The following is a 22,562-nucleotide window of genomic DNA, read 5'->3' as shown; positions in this document are numbered from 1 at the left end:
GATCCGGTTCTGGTGAAACTCCACCACAGACACCCCCCCCCCTCACACCCCCGGGTGGGACCGGTCCCGGTCCCGGCCCAGATGAGCGGGCGGAGGCGGCTGGTGGAGGTGAGGAAGACTGCGGACGGAGAGGAGGAGGAAGGGCTGATTCTGCGGGGACTCTCCGCCTCCTCCTTCCCCGCGCAGGGAGCGCGCCGCGCGGCTGCGGAGAGGCGTGACGCGCCGGAACCGCATCTCCAGGATGGCAGGTAGGTCTGGTCCCGACCGAAGGCAAAACCCGTCCGGCAGCACAGCCGCGGCTCGGTTCGGCTCGGTTCGGCTCGGCTCGGCCTTCTCTCCGTGTATCTGATGGCTGCTCGATGCGGCTGCGGTCTGATCCGCATCGCCGCGGCTCGGTGTCGCCTCAGACAGGAGGGAGGCAGCTCTGCCCGCCAGAAAAGGACTCGGCTCTTTAAGGGAACCACAATCCCGGTCGTTAGCACGTTAATCCGGACCGGGCCGGGCCGGGCCGGGCCGGGCCGGGTAATTAGGACGTGCATGTCTGACCGGGATGGAGGCTACGGAGCGGCAGCAGCGGCCGTCCTGCCTGCTGTGTCCGCGGCGGACAGGCCGTCTGGCAGCGGGTCTGTCCGGTATACAGGCCGGTGTGAGAGGAGCCGGGCCGGGCCGGTGAGCCGCCTGAGGACCGGTCCGTTAGCGGAGCAGCGCCGGAACCACCGTGATCAGGACCCGGAGGACAGAGAGGGGGGACGGTTAATACATGATTAATGTCTGAGGTGGAAACCATGGCAACCAGGGGAGGAAGAGCCCGGAGTCTTCATCAGGACAGAAACACCTTCATCATCTTCATCACCTTCATCATCATCATCACCTTCATCACCATCATCATCTTCATCATCACATCTTCATCTTCATCATCACCTTCATCATCAGCTTCATCATCATCATCACCTTCATCACCATCATCTTCATCACCATCATCATCTTCATCATCACATCTTCATCATCAGCTTCATCATCACCACCTTCATCATCACCTTCATCTTCATAGGCATCATCATCACCTTCATCATCACCTTCATCATCACCTTCATCATCAGCTTCATCATCATCATCTTCACCTTCATCATCATCTTCATCATCACCATCATCTTCATCACTATCCTCACCTTCATCATCACCATCATCATCACCTTCATCACCATCATCACCTTCATCATCACATCATCATCATCTTCACCTTCATCATCATCTTCATCATCACCTTCATCACCATCATCTTCATCACCTTCATCATCACCATCATCATCATCACCTTCATCATCACCATCATCACCATCACCTTCATCACCATCACTTTCATCACCATCATCACCTTCATCATCACCTTCATCATCACCATCATCTTCATCATCACCATCACCTTCATCACCATCATCACCTTCATCATCACCATCATCATCATCATCTTCATCATCACCTTCATCATCACCATCATCACCATCACCTTCATCACCATCATCATCTTCATCATCACCATCATCATCACCATCATCATCATCATCTTCATCATCTTCATCATCACCATCATCACTATCACCTTCATCACCATCATCACCTTCATCATCACCTTCATCATCACCATCATCTTCATCACCATCATCACCATCTTCATCATCATCTTCATCATCTCTCTCTATATTCAGGATTAAACTAAATCTGAACTAATAAACTTGTTGATTAAAATTCAATCAAAGGTTGGTTTGTGTTCTCCTTTAGTCCCGGTCCTGACTCCAGTCCTGGTCCTGGTTTTAGTCCCGGTCCTGACTCTGGTCCCGGTCCCTGTCCTGACTCTGTAACTGGTTTTAGTCCCGGTCCTGACTCTGGACCCGATTCTGATTCTGACCCTGACTCTGGTCCTGGTCTCTATTGGACATGTCCTGACCTATGTGTCCCTAACTGTATTTTGGCTCTGGTCCAGGTCCTCCTCCTGACGGGCCCTCGGCTCCCTGTTTCCGGATCGGACCGCCGGCCCTCTGAGGACGATGGACCCTGTGATCCCGTCGGGCCCCGGCTCCAGGACCAGGACCGGGATGGACCACAGAACCTCGGCGTACAGACAAACACTCTGTGTGATGCTGCTGGTGGTCACCACACTGGTTTCCACGGTGACATCAAGCTCACCCGCTGCAGGTAAGATGCATCTGTGACTCTTAAAGGGACATTCTGCTTTAAGTTACAGTCTAAGAGCGTTTTCACACCTGCACTTTGAGTCCAGGTAGATCAGACACGGGTTTGTTTCCTGCCTCTGTGCAGTTCGTTTGGGCCCTATGGGGGATCAATTAAGTCGATCTAATCTAATCTATGATCAGTGTGTGGACGAGGTGTGAACGGTTCCTCCCTCTATAATCAGCGTGTGGATGAGGTGTGAACGGTTCCCCCCTCTGTGATCAGCGTGTGGGTGAGGTGTGAACGGGTCCTCCCTCTGTGATCAGCGTGTGGGTGAGGTGTGAACGGTTCCCCCCTCTGTGATCAGCGTGTGGGTGAGGTGTGAACGGTTCCCCCCTCTGTGATCAGCGTGTGGGTGAGGTGTGAACGGGTCCTCCCTCTGTGATCAGCGTGTGGGTGAGGTGTGAGCGGTTCCCCCCTCTGTGATCAGCGTGTGGGTGAGGTGTGAACGGTTCCCCCCTCTGTGATCAGCGTGTGGGTGAGGTGTGAACGGTTCCCCCCTCTGTGATCAGCGTGTGGGTGAGGTGTGAACGGGTCCTCCCTCTATGATCAGCGTGTGGGTGAGGTGTGAGCGGTTCCTCCCTCTGTGATCAGCGTGTGGGTGAGGTGTGAACGGTTCCTCCCTCTGTGATCAGCGTGTGGGTGAGGTGTGAACGGTTCCTCCCTCTGTGATCAGCGTGTGGGTGAGGTGTGAACGGTTCCTCCCTCTGTGATCAGCGTGTGGGTGAGGTGTGAACGGTTCCTCCCTCTGTGGTCAGCGTGTGGGTGAGGTGTGAACGGTTCCTCCCTCTATAATCAGCGTGTGGGTGAGGTGTGAACGGTTCCTCCCTCTGTGATCAGCGTGTGGGTGAGGTGTGAACGGTTCCTCCCTCTGTGATCAGCGTGTGGGTGAGGTGTGAACGGTTCCTCCCTCTGTGATCAGCGTGTGGGTGAGGTGTGAACGGTTCCTCCCTCTATAATCAGTGTGTGGGTGAGGTGTGAACGGTTCCTCCCTCTGTGATCAGTGTGTGGGTGAGGTGTGAACGGTTCCTCCCTCTGTGATCAGTGTGTGGGTGAGGTGTGAACGGTTCCTCCCTCTGTGATCATCTGTGTCTCTCCGTGTATTCGAGGGCGTCGTCTCCTGAATACCAACGACTCGTTTCGCCACGTGATGCTGCCGCAAAGCACGGCGTCACCATGGCAACGAGGCACCAGATGAGAGCCTCAGTGTGTGTGTGTGTGTGAAATGACTGCAGAGGAAGAGGAGGCAGAGAAGGAGGTCAAACCACCATTAAACTGATGATGAAGAGGAATCACGTCAGCAATCATTTGATTACTGACTCATTCACACGTTCCCACGTTTTACTGTCCTGCTTTGGTTTTTGATGAAGACACGAAACATTTGGTCAAATCTTTTCTAAAGACTGAAACCAGGAACAAACTGCGAGCTTAGCTTAGCACAAAGACTGCAGAGAGGGGTAAACACCTATCTTAGCATAGCATTAAGACTGAAAAAGGGGAGAAATTGCTAGTTTAGCTTACCTTAGCTTAGCTTAGCTTAGCTTAACGTAATGGCTGGAAACGGGGATCTGTCCAAAGGTAACTAAATCCACCTCCCAGCTCCTCTGCAGCTCTTTGAACACAGAATGCTAAATGGACTGTACTGTTGTTCAGGATCTCCTCCAGGATCGAGCCACTGATAGGTGGACGACCCGCTCTACCGCTGGGCCACGGCCGCCCTCTAGAACTCTATTAAAAGCTCAGGTGTTAAAGCACCGACCAGGATCGGTTCACATGTAGCTGGGGCCAACTTTGGTCTGGCCCTCAAGTTTGGTCAGGGGTCCGCTGGTGTGGTCGGGGCCTTTGTGTTTTTCTGGGTCTTTGTGTTTTTCGGGGTCTTTGTGTTTTTCTGGGTCTTTGTGTTTTTCGGGGTCTTTGGGTTTTTCTGGTTCTTTGGGTTTTTCGGGGTCTTTGGGTTTTTCTGAGTCTTTGGGTTTTTCTGGGTCTTTGTGTTTTTCGGGGTCTTTGTGTTTTTCGGGGTCTTTGTGTTTTTCTGGGTCTTTGTGTTTTTCGGGGTCTTTGTGTTTTTCGGGGTCTTTGTGTTTTTCTGGGTCTTTGTGTTTTTCGGGGTCTTTGGGTTTTTCTGGTTCTTTGGGTTTTTCGGGGTCTTTGGGTTTTTCTGAGTCTTTGGGTTTTTCTGGGTCTTTGTGTTTTTCGGGGTCTTTGTGTTTTTCGGGGTCTTTGTGTTTTTCTGGGTCTTTGTGTTTTTCGGGGTCTTTGTGTTTTTCCGGGTCTTTGTGTTTTTTCGGGGTCTTTGTGTTTTTTCGGGGTCTTTGTGTTTTTCGGGATCTTTGGGTTTTTCTGGGTCTTTGTGTTTTTCTGGGTCTTTGGGTTTTTCGGGGGAAGATAAAGTGAAAGTTTAGTACTGAAACCTCTGCCTTGGTCTCTCAGGTGTACTGGACTTGAACAGGACAGCGGAGTCTCCGTCACGTCCTTCATCGCCATCATCACCCTCCTCTTCCCATCCCAGACCACCGGCCCCCAGCCCGCCCTCAGACTCTGGTTACCACAGTAACCGCGGCTCCGCAGAAAATGTGGACTCAGGTGCTCAGGGGATCCACCTCCTGCTGAGACCTCCGGACCTCCTGTCCCCTAGCCTTCCTCCACCGCTGCCCCCACATGCCCAGCCCACCCTCACCCCTCCTCCCCCCTGGGAGCAGGGCCCCTCTCTGGAGGAGGCCTGGGGCTCCGGGGACTACCTGGAGACCCTGTCCTTTATGGTGCCGGATGGCGAGGAGCTGGCTCTCGCCACGCCGCTGCCCCACCACCCGTACGACGAGGATGCAGACGGGGACTGGGTCTCCTACGACACCGCCTTTCCCGTCCGCTCCACCCTACCCCTCTCCTCCCGACTCCTCTTCTCCCCCTCCTCCTCAACCCCCAGCATCCCCCTGCACACTCGCCCCACCCACCCGAATGTCTTCCCCACCTGGGACGAGGACTATGACCTGGAGGACATGACGCCTCTGGAGCCGACAGAGCTGCTGCTGCCAGATATGAACAGCCTGGAGTACTACACCAACCTGCTGGCCCGGGAGAGGGAGAGGGAGAGGGACCAGGTCCGGGTCAACCGGACTGACTCCAAACCTCCAATCACCCCCACCATTACCCAGATCCACCATTCCCCTCCAACTCCCCCCCCGAGCTCCAGTCCTCCCCCAGGACGGGAGCCCAAGCTCCCCTCGGCAGGGCACACGCCTCCCCTCACCCTCTCACCCACCTTCTCAGGGGAGGAGACATCTAACACCATCAAAGCCCCACCTACGCCACCCTCTCCTCCCCCGGTCCCCAGGGACCATGCTCCTACTACGAGCAGACTCCCTCCTCATCCCCCTTCCAACACCACCGGCCGGGTGCCTCCCCCTCCCCCACTGGGACCTCCCACCCTCCCTGACAGACCTGAGAGGCCTCCGGTGGTCGTAGAGAAGCCAGCGAAGGCTCCGCCCACCAGGACCACCACCACCAGCAAGGCCACGACCACCACCGTCACCACCACCACCCAGATCACAGCCATCAGCCTGACCAGGGCCCCCCCGGTTACTACGCCTAGAGCAGCCCAGACCCCGCCCACAAGGCAGTACCTATGTAACGTCACCAGGCCGGAGATGTACCTGGTCAGAGTAGGTAAGAGCGGCGAAGGTCATGTGACCGGAGCAGCGGGTGTCACCACGGCGCTCAGTTGGCTGATCTCTGTCTGTTTGTCTCTGCAGTCAGTTCCAAAGGTTCTTCAGCAGGTTTCAGCCACGTCAGAGATCTCCTGAGGAGGGACTTCAACCGCTCGGTGGAGCTCCAGGTGAGAGCACCCAAACACCACCTCATCCACACGGACCCCGACAGAGAGCCGCCCACCTCTGAGCTGGGCTTTTTGTGAGGGTTCTTCCTGTTAAAGGGGAGGTTCTCCTGTTAAAGGGGAGGTTCTCCTGTTAAAGGGGAATTTCTTCCTCTTAAAGGGGAGGTTCTCCTGTCAAAGGGGAGTTTCTTCTGTTAAAGGGGAGTTTCTCCTGTTAAAGGGGAGTTTCTTCCTGTTAAAGGGGAGTTTCTTCTGTTAAAGGGGAGTTTCTTCTGTCAAAGGGGAGCTTCTCCTGTCAAAGGGGAGTTTCTTCCTGTTAAAGGGGAGTTTCTCCTGTCAAAGGGGAGTTTCTTCCTCTTAAAGGGGAGTTTCTCCTGTCAAAGGGGAGTTTCTTCCTGTTAAAGGGGAGTTTCTTCTGTTAAAAGGGAGTTTCTCCTGTCAAAGGGGAGTTTCTTCTGTCAAAGGGGAGTTTCTTCCTCTTAAAGGGGAGTTTCTTCTTGTTAAAGGGGAGTTTCCTCTGTTAAAGGGGAGTTTCTTCTGTCAAAGGGGAGTTTCTTCCTGTCAAAGGGGAGATTCTCCTGTTAAAGGGGAGTTCTTCCTGTTAAAGGGTAGTTGCTCATGTGGGGAACCTTGAATACGTAGTTTTGAATCAGTGTGTCGGACCTGCTCTTTTTTGGAAAGTGAGATAACATTTGTTATGAATTATCACTGTATAAACAATGATTGATTGATTGATTGATTGACTGACCTCATCCACCCAAACACTAAACCTTTAGCGTAACAAAGTGAAATGTGGTCCTAACATCACTTCACAGGTTCACAGGTGAGCTAACGTTTACTCTCCGTGACTTTTTCACCTTTCTTTTTACTCACTAATTGATTGTTCTCACTGGTCGTGATAAAAGTACCTGCTCCAGAGCGAACACACCTTGACCTCACCTGGATGATGTCAGATGATTGACAGCTGTCTCTGCTTCCTCGTCAGTTCCTGAGAACACCGTCCAGTTTCGCCTTCCGTGTCGTGTCAGGACCGCTGATCTTCACCGCCATGTCCGTCATCAACGCCCTCCGCCGGCCACCGCGCAGCTCTGGCCCCGTTCCCACCCTGTCGCCGCTCTACACTGTACCTGACCTCAGGTACCAGGTGCACACGGTGCTGCAGTTTGTCCCCGCCCACGTCGACGTCAGAGTATGTAACTTCAGCGAACGTGTCGAGAGGGGGCTGATGATGGCGTACGCAGAGACACGGAGACGGTCCCACGAGGAAGGAAACGTCACCGTACAGGTGAGTGTGTTTCCTGCCTGTACAGGTGAGTCTCCTCACAAATGCTAATGAGATTCAGGATGAATGAGTTTCAGTCGCCGTTGTGTGTGTGTCTGTCTCCAGCTGCTGAATGTCACCACGGGTGCTGCCCGGCCGGCGGCGGGCCAGAAAGTTCCTGTTGACATCACCTTTGCTGTGCGTGATGGGCGAGACTACCTGCCGGGGTCAGAGGTCAGCGAACACCTGAGGAAGCTCAACCTGGTGGAGTTCAGCTTCTACGCCGGCTATCCTGCCCTGCAGATCGCAGAGCGTACGACACACACACACACACACACACACACACAGTCAGAGGGGTGTCTGTTACAGGTGTGAACGTTGCAGCAGGTGTTAAATGAGCCTAAACTGAATGTCAAACACACATTATTACATGTGGATCCTACTGATCTTTATCCGGTCAACACGCTTAAAACATGGGAACCATGGCCATATTTATCCATCACACACATTGTAACACACACTGTAACACACACTAACACACCTGTAACACACACTGTAACACACTAACACACTGTAACACACACTGTAACACACTAACACACTGTAACACACACTAACACACCTGTAACACACACTGTAACACACACTAACACACTTGTAACACACACTGTAACACACTAACACACTGTAACACACACTAACACACCTGTAACACACACTGTAACACACACTAACACACTTGTAACACACACTGTAACACATTAACACACTGTAACACACACTAACACACCTGTAACACACACTAACACACACTGTAACACACACTAACACACCTGTAACATACACTAACACACACTGTAACACACACCAACACACCTGTAACACACACTAACACACTGTAACACCTGTAACACACACACACACACACACACACACACAGACTGTAACACACACTAACACACCTGTAACACACACTGTAACACACACTAACACACCTGTAACACACACTAACACACCTGTAACACACACTAACACACACTGTAACACACACTAACACACCTGTAACATACACTAACACACACTGTAACACACACCAACACACCTGTAACACACACTAACACACTTGTAACACACACTGTAACACACACTAACACACCTGTAACACACACTGTAACACACTAACACACTGTAACACACACTAACACACCTGTAACACACACTGTAACACACACTAACACACACTGTAACACACTAACACACTGTAACACACACTGTAACACACACTAACACACTTGTAACACACACTGTAACACACACTAACACACCTGTAACACACACTAACACACACTGTAACACACACTAACACACCTGTAACATACACTAACACACACTGTAACACACACCAACACACCTGTAACACACACTAACACACTGTAACACCTGTAACACACACACACACACACACACACACACACACACTGTAACACACACTAACACACCTGTAACACACACTGTAACACACTGTAACACACACTAACACACCTGTAACACACACTAACACACACTGTAACACACACTAACACACCTGTAACACACACTGTAACACACTGTAACACACACTAACACACCTGTAACACACACTAACACACACTGTAACACACACTAACACACCTGTAACATACACTAACACACACTGTAACACACACCAACACACCTGTAACACACACTAACACACTGTAACACCTGTAACACACACTGTAACACACACACACACACACACTGTAACACACACTAACACACTGTAACACACACTGGACCCTGTAGCTGTGTGACCAATGTCTCTTTGTGTCCACAGCCCTCCACTACCCAGAGCTGAACACCTCCCACCACCTGCGCTCCACCTGGGTCCGCACAGGTGAGATCCCCCCCAGACCCCACACCGCTCCTCCATTTTTAGTGTCAGAACACACAGGAAGTAGCTCTCAGAGAGACAGACAGACAGACAGACAGCATGGGCTCACATTTCAGTAGTTCAGATGTGTGTGTCTGTGTGTGTGTGTATGTCTGTGTGTGTGTGTGTGTGTGTGTGTGTGTGTGTGTGTGTGTGTGTGTGTGTGTGTGTGTGTGTGTGTGTGTCTGTGTATGTATGTCTGTGTGTGTGTGTGTATGTCTGTGTGTGTGTGTGTGTGTGTGTGTGTATGTGTGTATGTCAGTCCTGCTGGGTGTCCAGGACCAGCTCGTGTCTCAGAGGAGTTTTAAAGCTCGTCTGGAGAGACGTCTGGCTCTGCTGCTGGAGGAGGGACTGCAGGAGACCAGCAGGGGGCGCTGGAGGAGAGCCACAGCAGTGGGCAACAACAGTCTACAGGTACACACACGTCAGACAGGTACACACACACGTCAGACAGGTACACACACACACACCTGCGACAGGTACACACACACCTCAGACAGGTACACACACGTCAGACAGGTACACACACACGTCAGACAGGTACACACACACATACATACACACACACACACACACACACACCTGCGACAGGTACACACACACCTCAGACAGGTACACACACACCTGCGACAGGCACACACACACCTCAGACAATTGCGCGCACGTGCACACACACACACACACACACACACGTCAGACAGGTACACACACACCTGCGACAGGCACACACACACCTCAGACAGGTACACACACACACACACACACACACTCACAGCTCACCTGTCCAGTGTCTCCAGCGCGGTGAGCCCCCCCGTCCTGTCCTCTGGTCTCTACCTGTCTAACTCAGGTGGTCCGGGTGGCGAGGCTGTCGGGGGCCGAGCGCCCCCTGGAGGTCTTTTACTTTGTGGAGGGTCCAGGTGGGGAGCGAGTACCTGCCGAGGCCACGGCGGCAACGCTGAACCGTCTGGACCTCCAGAGAGCCGCCATTGTCCTCGGACACCGAGTCCAGAGACCGCTCGCCCAGCGTGAGTCCACACCTGAGAACCTGTCTGAGTCTGAACCTGTCTCACCTTTCTGAAGGCTGTCCCCCAACTGTCTCTCACCTGTCTCACCTGTCCCCCACCCGTGTCCAGCGGTGGAGACGCTGACCGTCCCCCCGGCAGAGACTCAGAGCAGCAGTATCTGGCTGATTGTCGGCGTGGTCGTCCCCGTCCTGCTGGCCGTCTTCATCATCATCATCCTCTACTGGAAGCTGTGCGGCTCCGAGAAGCTTGAGTTCCAGCCGGACGCCATCAACACCATTCAGCAGCGACAAAAGGTCAGAGGTCGCTGGGACGCCGCCATGTCCATCCCGCCGTCCCCGCCCCCGCCGACTGACCCTGTATCCTCTCTAAGCTTCAGGCTCCCAGCGTCAAAGGCTTCGATTTCGCCAAGCTGCACCTGGGTCAACACAGCAAGGACGACATCATGGTCATCCAGGAGCCCGGTCCGCCACCTGCCCCCGCCAAGGACGCCACACCCTCTGACGGCGGCGACCTCAACACCCCCAAATCCAAGGGCTCGTCCACTAAGGTGGTGCGGTCCAGCCGCCGCCGGGGCAGGTGGGACTCACACACACAAATGATACTCACACACACACACTCAGCAGTCCTGTTTTATGAGCGGGGGTGCTGGAGGCACTCTGCCTTAAAGGGGCCCTAACGTGTCCGTGTGCGTCCAGGCTCAGCCCGTCAGATGGAGACTCGTTAGGCAGCGACCAATCCAGTGGCAGAGAATCGGCGGAGGAGAGCACCCGTCCGGTGGCCACGCCCAGCGACGGGAAGCAGCACAGGAAGACGCCCAAAAATGGTCAGAGACGCCATGACATCACAGAGTGTGTGTGTGTGTTACTGAGTGTGTAACTGAGTGTGTTACTGTGTTACTGTGTGTGTTCCTGAGTGTGTTACTGTGTGTGTTACTGTGTGTGTTATTGTGTGTGTTACTGAGTGTGTTACTGTGTGTGTTCCTGAGTGTGTTACTGTGTGTGTTACTGTGTGTGTTACTGTGTGTGTTACTGTGTGTGTTATTGTGTGTGTTACTGAGTGTGTTACTGTGTGTGTTCCTGAGTGTGTTACTGTGTGTGTTACTGTGTGTGTTATTGTGTGTGTTACTGAGTGTGTTACTGAGTGTGTTACTGTGTGTGTTACTGTGTGTGTTACTGAGTGTGTTACTGTGTTACTGTGTGTGCTCCTGAGTGTGTTACTGTGTGTGTTACTGTGTTACTGTGTGTGTTACTGAGTGTGTTACTGTGTGTGTTACTGAGTGTGTTACTGTGTTATTGTGTGTGTTACTGTGTGTGTTACTGTGTTACTGTGTGTGTTACTGAGTGTGTTACTGTGTTACTGTGTTATTGTGTGTGTTACTGTGTGTGTTACTGTGTTACTGAGTGTGTTACTGTGTTACTGTGTGTGTTACTGAGTGTGTTACTGTGTTACTGTGTGTGTTACTGTGTTACTGTGTGTGTTACTGAGTGTGTTACTGTGTTACTGAGTGTGTTACTGTGTTACTGTGTGTGTTACTGTGTTGCTGAGTGTGTTACTGTGTGTGTTACTGAGTGTGTTACTGTGTTACTGTGTGTGTTACTGTGTGTGTTACTGTGTTGCTGAGTGTGTTACTGTGTGTGTTACTGAGTGTGTTACTGTGTGTGTTACCGAGTGTGTTACTGTGTGTGTTACTGTGTTACTGAGTGTGTTACTGAGTGTGTTACTGTGTGTGTTACCGAGTGTGTTACTGAGTGTGTTACTGTGTGTGTTACCGAGTGTGTTACTGTGTGTGTTACTGTGTTACTGAGTGTGTTACTGAGTGTGTTACTGTGTGTGTTACTGTGTGTGTTACTGAGTGTGTTACTGTGTGTGTTACCGAGTGTGTTACTGTGTGTGTTACCGAGTGTGTTACTGTGTGTGTTACTGAGTGTGTTACTGTGTTACTGAGTGTGTTACTGTGTTACTGTGTGTGTTACTGAGTGTGTTACTGTGTTACTGTGTGTGTTACCGAGTGTGTTACTGTGTGTGTTACTGAGTGTGTTACTGTGTTACTGAGTGTGTTACTGTGTTACTGTGTGTGTTACTGTGTTGCTGAGTGTGTTACTGTGTGTGTTACTGAGTGTGTTACTGTGTTACTGTGTGTGTTACTGTGTGTGTTACTGTGTTGCTGAGTGTGTTACTGTGTGTGTTACTGAGTGTGTTACTGTGTGTGTTACCAAGTGTGTTACTGTGTGTGTTACTGTGTTACTGAGTGTGTTACTGAGTGTGTTACTGTGTGTGTTACCGAGTGTGTTACTGAGTGTGTTACTGTGTGTGTTACCGAGTGTGTTACTGTGTGTGTTACTGTGTTACTGAGTGTGTTACTGAGTGTGTTACTGTGTGTGTTACTGTGTGTGTTACTGAGTGTGTTACTGTGTGTGTTACCGAGTGTGTTACTGTGTGTGTTACCGAGTGTGTTACTGTGTGTGTTACTGAGTGTGTTACTGTGTTACTGAGTGTGTTACTGAGTGTGTTACTGTGTGTGTTACTGAGTGTGTTACTGTTACTGTGTGTGTTACTGAGTGTGTTACTGTGTTACTGAGTGTGTTACTGTGTTACTGTGTGTGTTACTGTGTGTGTTACCGAGTGTGTTACTGAGTGTTACTGTGTGTTACCGAGTGTGTTACTGAGTGATACTGTGTGTGTTACCGAGTGTGTTACTGAATGTTACTGTGTGTCTTACAGAGTGTGTTACTATGTGTGTTACTGAGTGTGTTACTGTGTGTGTTACTGAGTGTGTTACTGTGTGTGTTACCGAGTGTGTTACTGAGTGTTACTGTGTGTGTTACCGAGTGTGTTACTGAGTGATACTGTGTGTGTGTTACAGAGTGTGTTACTGAGTGTGTTACTGTGTGTGTTACTGAGTGTGTTACTGTGTGTGTTACCGAGTGTGTTACTGAGTGTTACTGTGTGTGTTACCGAGTGTGTTACTGAGTGATACTGTGTGTGTTACAGAGTGTGTTACAGAGTGTGTTACTGTGTGTGTTACTGAGTGTGTTACTGTGTGTGTTACCGAGTGTGTTACTGAGTGTTACTGTGTGTGTTACCGAGTGTGTTACTGAGTGTTACTGTGTGTGTTACAGAGTGTGTTACTGAGTGTTACTGTGTGTGTTACCGAGTGTTATTGTGTTTGTTACTGAGTGTGTTACTGTGTTACTGTGTGTGTTACTGTGTGTGTTACTGAGTGTGTTACTGTGTTATTGTGTGTGTTACTGTGTTACTGTGTGTGTTACTGAGTGTGTTACTGTGTGTGTTACTGAGTGTGTTACTGTGTTATTGTGTGTGTTACTGTGTTACTGTGTGTGTTACTGAGTGTGTTACTGTGTGTGTTGCTGTGTGTGTTACTGAGTGTGTTACTGTGTTACTGTGTGTGTTACTGAGTGTGTTACTGTGTGTGTTACTGTGTTACTGAGTGTGTTACTGTGTGTGTTACCGAGTGTGTTACTGAGTGTTACTGTGTGTGTTACTGAGTGTGTTACTGTGTTACTGTGTGTGTTACTGAGTGTTACTGTGTGTTAGCGAGTGTGTTACTGTGTTACTGTGTGTGTTACTGAGTGTTACTGTGTGTGTTACCGAGTGTGTTACTGAGTGTTACTGTGTGTTAGCGAGTGTGTTACTGTGTTACTGTGTGTGTTACTGTGTTACTGTGTGTGTTACTGAGTGTTACTGTGTGTGTTACCGAGTGTGTTACTGAGTGTTACTGTGTGTGTTACTGAGTGTTACTGCGTGTGTTACCGAGTGTGTTACTGAGTGTTACTGTGTGTGTTACCGAGTGTGTTATTGTGTGTGTTACTGTGTGTTACTGTGTGTGTTACTGTGTGTGTTACCGAGTGTGTTACTGTGTGTGTTACTGAGTGTGTTACTGTGTGTGTTACTGAGTGTGTTACTGTGTTACTGAGTGTGTTACTGTGTTACTGTGTGTGTTACTGAGTGTGTTACTGTGTTACTGAGTGTGTTACTGTGTTACTGAGTGTGTTACTGAGTGTGTTACTGAGTGTGTTACTGTGTTACTGAGTGTGTTACTGTGTGTGTTACTGTGTGTTACTGTGTGTGTGTTCTGCTTTAACATCTTTTTTTTCTTCTTCCTGCTTCTGGACTGCAGGGAGGAGCAAGATGGGTGCGTTTATACCTTCATACCCCCCACCTCTCTGACTGCCCCCCCACCTCTCTGACTGCCCCCCACTTATCTGACTGCCCCCCACCTCTCTGACTGCCCCCCACCTCTCTGACTGGAGCTCAGTGTGTGTGTCACAGTGAGACTTCAGATATTGATACTCTGTATCAACATGATTGATCAGAACGCTCCACATCAGCGGCGGCCATCTTGGCTCTTGTCTGTCAGACTAATGAACCTGAACAGGTGTGAACACTGCTGGGCTGGAACATGTTGAGGGTTTTTTAAAGGCTCTTCTGCAGGTGTCATGTTGCCTTAACCTTACCTTAACCTTACCCTTACCCTTAGTTTTAACCTTAACCTTACCCTTACCCTTAGTTTTAACCTTAACCTTACCTTAACCATACCCTTATCATAACCTTAACCTTAATCTTAACCTTACCCTTACCTTACCTTACCTTAACCCTAACCCAAACTTAACCTTAACTCAACCCAAACTTAACCTTACCATAACCTTACCTTAACCTTACCATAACATTCATGTTTACAAGAAGGTCTGACCTCTTCTTCCTTTTGGGTTTGACAGTTCAGTTATAAATCTAGTCAGTAAAAATACACACTCAGTACTGCAGACACACAGTATTAGTACACACTCAGTACTGCAGACACAGTAAAAATACACACTCAGTACTGCAGACACAGTATTAGTACACACTCAGTACTGCAGACACAGTATAAATACACACTCAGTACTGCAGACACAGTATTAGTACACACTCAGTACTGCAGACACAGTAAAACTACACACTCAGTACTGCAGACACACAGTATTAGTACACATTCAGTACTGCAGACACAGTATTAGTACACACTCAGTACTGCAGACAGTAAAAATACACACTCAGTACTGCAGACACACAGTATTAGTACACACTCAGTACTGCAGACACAGTATTAGTACACACTCAGTACGGCAGACACAGTATAAATACACACTCTGTCTGCACTGCAGAAACAGTATTAGTACACACTCAGTACTGCAGACACAGTATAAATACACACTCAGTACTGCAGACACAGTATTAGTACACACTCAGTACTGCAGACACAGTAAAAATACACACTCAGTACTGCAGACACACAGTATTAGTACACACTCAGTACTGCAGACACAGTATTAGTACACACTCAGTACTGCAGACACAGTATTAGTACACACTCAGTACTGCAGACAGTATAAATACACACTCTGTCTGCACTGCAGACACAGTATTAGTACACACTCAGTACGGCAGACACAGTATAAATACACACTCAGTACCGCAGACACAGTATAAATACACACTCAGTACTGAGCAGAAGAGTTAAGAAGTAAAATGCTTTCAAACATATCAAACGTGGTTCCACAGTGAAAGTGAGGAGCAGAATAAAGATGGAGGTCTGATCAGGATCAACTGGGACCTCCTGAGACCTCCTGGGACCTCCTGCAGCTGCTTCTGTTTCACTTCCTGACCGTGCTTGAACCTTCAGGTGAAGCTGATGATCATCAGCACCTGATTGGTTCATCACACACCTGAATGTGATCCTCCAGAATCCCTGAAGGAGGAAACACCAAGAACGGATTGAATACTTATTCTGTTAAATCTGTAGAAAGAAACTATTTCATTTCATATTTTTGGAAACATTTTTACTTTACAGCATTTCTTCACACCTGCAGAGTCTCCTTTACCGCCAGGGGCAGCAGGGTCAGTCTGGTGGACGGTCGCTCCACTATTGCATCCTGGGAGTCATAGTTGACTTCCTGTCCACAGGCGTAACGTCGTCTCTCCTCCGTTCCTTCCATCAGGCAGCGGTCCGGACGAGCTCCTCTCCTCCTCCTCCATCTTTGACCACGTCGACCGTCTGTCTCGCGGCTCGTCTGACGGCACGCGGCGCCAGGCCAACAAGGTGCAGCTGATTGCCATGCAGCCGCGGCCGAGCCCGCCGCACGCCCCGTCCCAGCCGAGCCCCACCCTCACAGAGAAGGTCAACACGGAGGTGAGATAACGTGGCACACCGTCACCGGGAGCCTGTTAGTGAATGTGTGTGACATCACTGACCGTCCTGTGCCCTGCAGGTGGCGCTGAGGCACAAGTCGGAGATCGAGCATCACAGGAACAAACTGCGGCAGCGTGCCAAGAGGCGGGGCCAGTGCGAGTTCCCCTCTATGGACGACATCATGGACGCCTTCGGAGACGGGCCAGTGCAGAGCGAGGTAGCGCAGCGTCTCTACAGCTCCGCCCACGACCACATGGATTGCATCCTGCAGGCCGACGCCCCCTCCACCCCCACCGACTCCAGGAGGAGGTCAGCTGGTCATGTGACTGCAGACGCATGTTGTTTAGAGCGAGTCCAGGAAACATGTCGTCTCACGTTGGTGTGTTTGTTTTCCAGAGGGCGGCGCTCTCCTCGGGGCCGGCGTCCTCAGCCTGGACCTGGAAGTCTTCCTGATACAGACCGAGACCGGCTGCTGACTGACCAGAGCGCCACCTACAGGAAGTACCCCGGACTCAACAACGTGGCCTACATGGTGAGACAGCGAGCATTCACTCACCCCGTAGTGGCCTGGCGGCAGCTTCTTATCCCACTGGGAGCATTTCAGGAGCGTTTCAGAGAGTTTCTCCTGCTGATCAGTGTTCCTGCTCTGGTTTAGCTGGTTTGGTCGTTAAACTGATGTTGGAGCTTCTAACAGGATCCAACAGGCTCCGTTTCTTCTTCTGCTACTTTAAATGTGTTTATAACAGGATCAAACAGGCCCTGTTTCTTCTTCTGCTGCTTTAAATGTGTTTCTAACAGGATCAAACAGGCTGCTTTAAATGTGTTTCAGTCTAGATGTGTTTAACAGGCCACCATGCTGAGGATGAACCCTTTGATTTAAGTAGCTCTCCTCTGGCACCACCATCAGGACAAACTACAGCTTTTACTCCACTAAGAAGCTACCAGCTAACAGTTTAGCTTTCTTGTGAATCATGGCCATTGCAGCCTGTGCGCTAGTGACACTGTGGAGTTTTAGCCTGTTGAAACAAAGCAGCTAACCATCATATTGACCTCGCTTCAACATATTGGACCAACATGAACTTTCTAAATATTATCATTATCATATCATATTATATAGATGTAAATAACAGATGACCTAGTATTGATCCCTGTAGAACACCCTCACTTACACTTATATTAATGGACCACACTGAACTCTGATTTCTTTCTGTTCTCTCGTATACAGTCGGACCCTGACCTGCCCCCGGACCACGGCAGCCCCTCCCCTACTGATGAGGTGTTTGACCCGGCCCCGGCCCCACCCCCCTACATGCCCCCCCAGCCCTCCATCGAGGAGGCGCGGCAGCAGATGCACTCCCTCCTGGACGACGCCTTTGCCCTGGTGTCGCCGTCCTCACAGGGCAGCGCCGGGCTGAGCGGGGTAAGCCCCGCGCTGCCCAGCCCCTCCCCCCAGGCCCGCCCCCCAGGCAGGCAGTGGGGTTCTTACCCAGCAGCCCCCTCTCAGAGCCCCTTTTCTGCAGTGAGTGTGTCATCCTGCAGCTGAGGCCATTTTCCTTCTGCCACAGCTCCTTGTTGAGTTTTCATCTTCTTCTTCTCTCCGTCTTCATGCAGAGATACGCAGAGCTGGGAATGTCACCCACATCGGTCCAGGGCCTCCTGCAGAGGTCAGTCCTCCCAAAACCAGCCTGCAGACCTGGACCTGAACCAGCACTGATGCTCTGTGTGTTTTATCCAGGCAGGGCCTCAGCTCAGGAGGGTATGTTTCCACTGGAGACCAGCTGCAGGACTCTGTTTACGCCAGCAGAGGGCAGTATGAGGACCCCCCCTCCTCATCCAGACCGCGACCTGTGGGGGGCAGCACAGGTACGCTCACCTGGACGTGCACATCACCAACACTGCTGTTGATGACATTGCATGTGTGTCGTCCACGTTACAACAAGAAATCTGAATTATGCAACCAGTAGTTCCAACCGAGCGATCTGATTGGTCGGCCAGACATTTAGAAGGAGCTCAGATCATCACTAAACGCATTACTCTGCTGTTTCCGTGGCAGCACAGTAACCTGCAACCACGGTAACTGAGCAGAAGCCTCCATCTCTGGTCCGGTTCGGTCGTTGGTTCTGAAGAATGTTTCTGACCAAAGCTCTTAAGTTTCCTTCGGCTCTCTGAACTGTTCAGCAGCAGCTTCTCCTTCAGCAGCTTCAAGCTCCATGTGAGGCTGGTGGACGTAGCAGCTAAATGAGTGGATGTCAATGATGTTTTCCAGCAGATATCTGAGCTCCAACCAGACCGAGGCAGCGAGGAGCCTCACAGTTCCATTGTTTGTTTGGGAAATCCCTCCATCGCGAGAGCGCTAATGCTTTCTGCATGACGTCATGTGGTCAGGTTCCTCCGGACCCTCTGGTGTGATGGTGCTAACTTATGATTCAGTTTTAACTTTTGAACTGGTCGACCTCCGCTGCCCCAAAGAGTTTGAAGTACCAACGACAGCGAGGTAACCATCTCTACAGCAGCTAGCTTAGCGGTTAGCCACAAACCTTCAGCAGCAAACAAACGGGCCACGAATGTCACAGATAAACTGATGGTCACATGGCGGACACTGGTCGTCTAGGCAACAGCCAGCTTCAACAGTCACTCACACACACACACACACACACTCTCACACACACACACACACACACACACACACACACACACACTTCCTCCTCTGACTGGTTGTATGTATCCTTGTCGGCGTCTAGGTGCGCAGTTCCACCACCTGACCCAGGTGGGTTTGTCCAGTCAGATCGGGGCGTACCCCGGGGTAGGACGAAGCATGTCAGGTCCGACCGGCTCCAGCTGGAACCAGCAGCACTCAGACCAGGACCTGTCCAGACCCGGAGCCAGCAGAGAGAGCGTGAGTCTGCTGGGGAGAACTCAGAGGCTGTCGGTCAGCAGACCGAGAGCCGCGGTGATGGAGGGACCGAACCGGACCAGACTTGACCAGACCTGACCAAACCGGACCTGACCGGACCAGACCGGACTTGACCGGACCTGACTGGACATGATCAGATTTGACCAGACCGGACCAGACCAGACCAAACCAGTGTGTGTGTGACGATGAACAGCGGCGTCATCACTGCAGAACGAACCCTGATGTGATGATGCAGGACGCCAACGCTTGCTGTTCATCATCACGCTTATTACACGACTAAATCCTCCTCCTCCTCCTCCTCCTCCTCACCCCTCCTCCTCCTCACCCCTCTTCCTCCCCCCTCCAGGTGCTGTCGTTCCCTGAGTTCTCCTCTTCCTCGGTGTTCCAGATGCCCAGCTCGTCCCTGCGGGACACTTCGGCACCGCCCCTCCTCCTCACCTCTCCGACGCCAGAGTACCCGCCAGAGGACGCCTCCCCCTCCGCCCACACCTCGGCCTCCCTCATCAAGGCCATCAGGGAGGAGCTGCGGCGTCTGGCCCAGAAACAGGCGGCGGTGACCAGCTACCCGTAGACGCCGCCAGTCCGGACACGGCCGTTTCAAACAGGTCGGAGGATCCACAGTGGGGACTCTCTGAGCTGATCCCAAAGTAACTCTGGACCACGATCCACGTTGGAAACAAGGACAGCATCCCCCGACTGAAATCCCTCCGGTACTTTACAGGGTCGGTTCTTCTGTCCGTCCGTCATCGTCAGCTCAGCCTTTCATCACACGACCGTCTGACTCCTCACATTTCCATTGAAGTGCTTCCTGCAGCGGATCATCAGCGATCGTCCCTCCTGAACGTCAGGACCGGACCGTCCTCCCAGAGGGGGCGGGCCCTCCTGAGCTCTGGAGTCGACCGTCCCTGTTGGCGTTTGTCCCTCTGGACCTTCTGTGGTGCTAACCATTAGCCTCATACCGTCTCCTCGTCGACCACTTACTGCCTTCCACGCTCCCATCGGCGGCGGGGACCAGGTCTCCATCCATTCACCATCGATGAGGTCTTTGCACTGTCGATAGCTGGAGGCGGCGTTCAGTTCCTACGGACCCGAAACAGGAGAAAAGAATATATAAATAAATAAATATCTATGAGAATGAGTATAAATACGTGTAAAGAGATAGAAACCAACGAGCACAATATTAACGTCAGAGTCTAACTGGAGTATCGAGATGTTCCTTATTTTTATTGCTTCTATCTGAGAGTGACTGTAAATCTTTATTTTGACCAGACTACTGTTCTACGCTTGTTTCTTTGTTTCAGCTCGCTGTAGATTTTCAGCTTGTTTCTCTGTGGAGACGTCGCTTTAGCTGCTCGTAGCTGCTCGCTTGTGTGTTCGTGTATCGCTGGCAATGAAAAAAGAAAAACTACTGCATCGCTTTGATATCGAGGTTATTCGTCGCTGATTCGTTGCTTCCATCAGTTTGCGGATGAAATATTGTAGACGAGTTTTATCACATGACGGCCGGTGAAAAGTGATTCTGTTCGGCAGCAGAGAGGGAACCAGTCGGTCATCACAGCCAGAGGCTAAAGCTGAAGCAGACACCCCCTGGAGGATGGAGTGGTTCATGCAGTCAGGAAAACCAAGTGTCTCTCTGTTCTCAGCGATCTGTGAAGTCAGAGGGTTTAACTGCTGTACAGAGGCCCGTTAGGACATCTCAGCCTCGCCGCCGCGGCCTCTTCCTGTTTGCCGGTCAGTCCGTTTCCGTTTCCTTCAGCGTCTAAAAGTGACAACATAAACTAGTGTGGAATATTCCAGGTCAGGAACATCCGGGACATCCCTGTCGCCCTCCAGACCAGACGGTCGGTCACATGACTGTTGGTCACATGTTCCTGTCGATGTGTGTTGGCGAGGAGGCGAGGCTGTGAGAGAAATAACTGAGCAGGGTTTCAGGTTGGGCTCTAGGTGGCACTAAATCCTACGGACTGCTCCTTTAAGTCCCTAAACGTGGGGACATTTAGACTCTTCGTCCTCCGGCTGATCGGCTGGTTCTCCTCTCTGCTGATTGGCTGTTTTCTCTGTGGTGTCGTGAAGACGTTGGTCGCTCGTGATATCTGGTTCGGGGGGTGTCGGGTGGGGGGGGTTGTCGGTCCCCGTTCTTCTTCAGCATGTTCGACTACGTTGTTTCGGCTTTAGCTACTCGTGATGTTCCAGTGAATGTTAGCATGCTGCTACAAGATGTTAAAACTACGTTAAAGACGTACCGACTTGTTCCACATCGAGGTCAGAGTGAGCGCCGGGCGCCATCACGCCACCCTAATGTCGTAGAAAAACACAGCACATCCATCATCGTTATTTTGCATTTCCAGAAGATATTTTTGAATCTAATAACGATGGTTTCAGTGAACGTGTAGAGATCAAAGTGGATATGGTGTTAAATAGGAAACATTATATATAGAAAATATTTTATCTGTGACTGCTCTGCTGAATGGACTCAAAGATCTGCCCGGCAACAGTGCCAACACATCCTTCACGGACCACAAACCAACAGGCCGGACGCTCTCTGATTGGACGAGCACCTGTCAGTCACGCTGTGGGACTTGGCCACGCCCACAGGATCACATGGTGCTAATTCAACGTCTCCAGGTGTGTGTGACACACCAACAAAAACAAAATAAACCACCCAGCAGGCGTTCTGATTGGAGGAGAAGTCCAGCTCCTGGACCTGTGGACTCCTGAATGTCTCCTCAGAGTTTTCTATCCCCTCAGAGCTCCTGTTTTCTAGATCTGTGATCCTCTCTGAGTCCAGCAGACGACCAGGCGGCTGCACTGACGACGGTCACGACAAAACCACAGACTCACACCAGACCCCCCCAGTCCTGACGGCCAGGCCCCTCAGCCTGGTTCACACGAGACAGCAGCCTGTGCTAACAGGATAGCAACCTGTGCTAACAGGATAGCCACCCGTGCTAACAGGATAGCAGCCTGTGCTAACAAGATAGCCACCCATGCTAACAGGATAGCAGCCTGTGCTAACAGGATAGCCACCCATGCTAACAGGATAGCAGCCTGTGCTAACAGGATAGCCACCCATGCTAACAGGATAGCAGCCTGTGCGTCTTCTGACACCAGTTGCTAGTGTGTGCAGTCACATGTCCGGTCTCTGGGGGTCTCTGTGACAATGTGA

General features: G+C 51.0%; 1 protein-coding gene across 1 annotated transcript; it reads left to right on the top strand.

Moving 5' to 3' along the window:
- The first annotated feature begins 2,045 nt into the window (after positions 1 to 2,045).
- LOC139221660 (UPF0606 protein KIAA1549) lies at positions 2,046 to 19,967 on the top strand. Its single transcript, XM_070853579.1, has 20 exons — positions 2,046 to 2,193; positions 4,660 to 5,892; positions 5,979 to 6,061; positions 7,044 to 7,343; positions 7,446 to 7,632; positions 9,175 to 9,234; positions 9,533 to 9,684; positions 10,118 to 10,295; positions 10,404 to 10,588; positions 10,666 to 10,871; positions 10,991 to 11,118; positions 14,434 to 14,448; positions 16,292 to 16,482; positions 16,562 to 16,791; positions 16,879 to 17,014; positions 17,708 to 18,001; positions 18,094 to 18,146; positions 18,218 to 18,345; positions 19,224 to 19,378; positions 19,743 to 19,967. The coding sequence occupies exons 1-20, from the start codon at positions 2,046 to 2,048 to the stop codon at positions 19,965 to 19,967; spliced, it is 4,287 nt and encodes a 1,428-aa protein (XP_070709680.1).
- Positions 19,968 to 22,562: the final 2,595 nt, after the last annotated feature.

This window comes from Pempheris klunzingeri, chromosome 22 (assembly GCF_042242105.1).
Source record: "Pempheris klunzingeri isolate RE-2024b chromosome 22, fPemKlu1.hap1, whole genome shotgun sequence".
Taxonomy (NCBI): Eukaryota; Metazoa; Chordata; class Actinopteri; order Acropomatiformes; family Pempheridae; genus Pempheris; species Pempheris klunzingeri.
This window is presented reverse-complemented; position numbering and strand designations above follow the sequence as displayed.

Coding starts and splice junctions, on each gene's coding strand:
- LOC139221660 (XM_070853579.1), top strand. CDS start 2,046: ATGGACCCTGTGATCCCGTCGGGCCCCGGCTCCAGGACCAGGACCGGG. Junction 5,893..5,978: donor GATGTACCTGGTCAGAGTAG/GTAAGAGCGGCG, acceptor TTGTCTCTGCAG/TCAGTTCCAAAGGTTCTTCA. Junction 18,147..18,217: donor GTCCAGGGCCTCCTGCAGAG/GTCAGTCCTCCC, acceptor TGTTTTATCCAG/GCAGGGCCTCAGCTCAGGAG.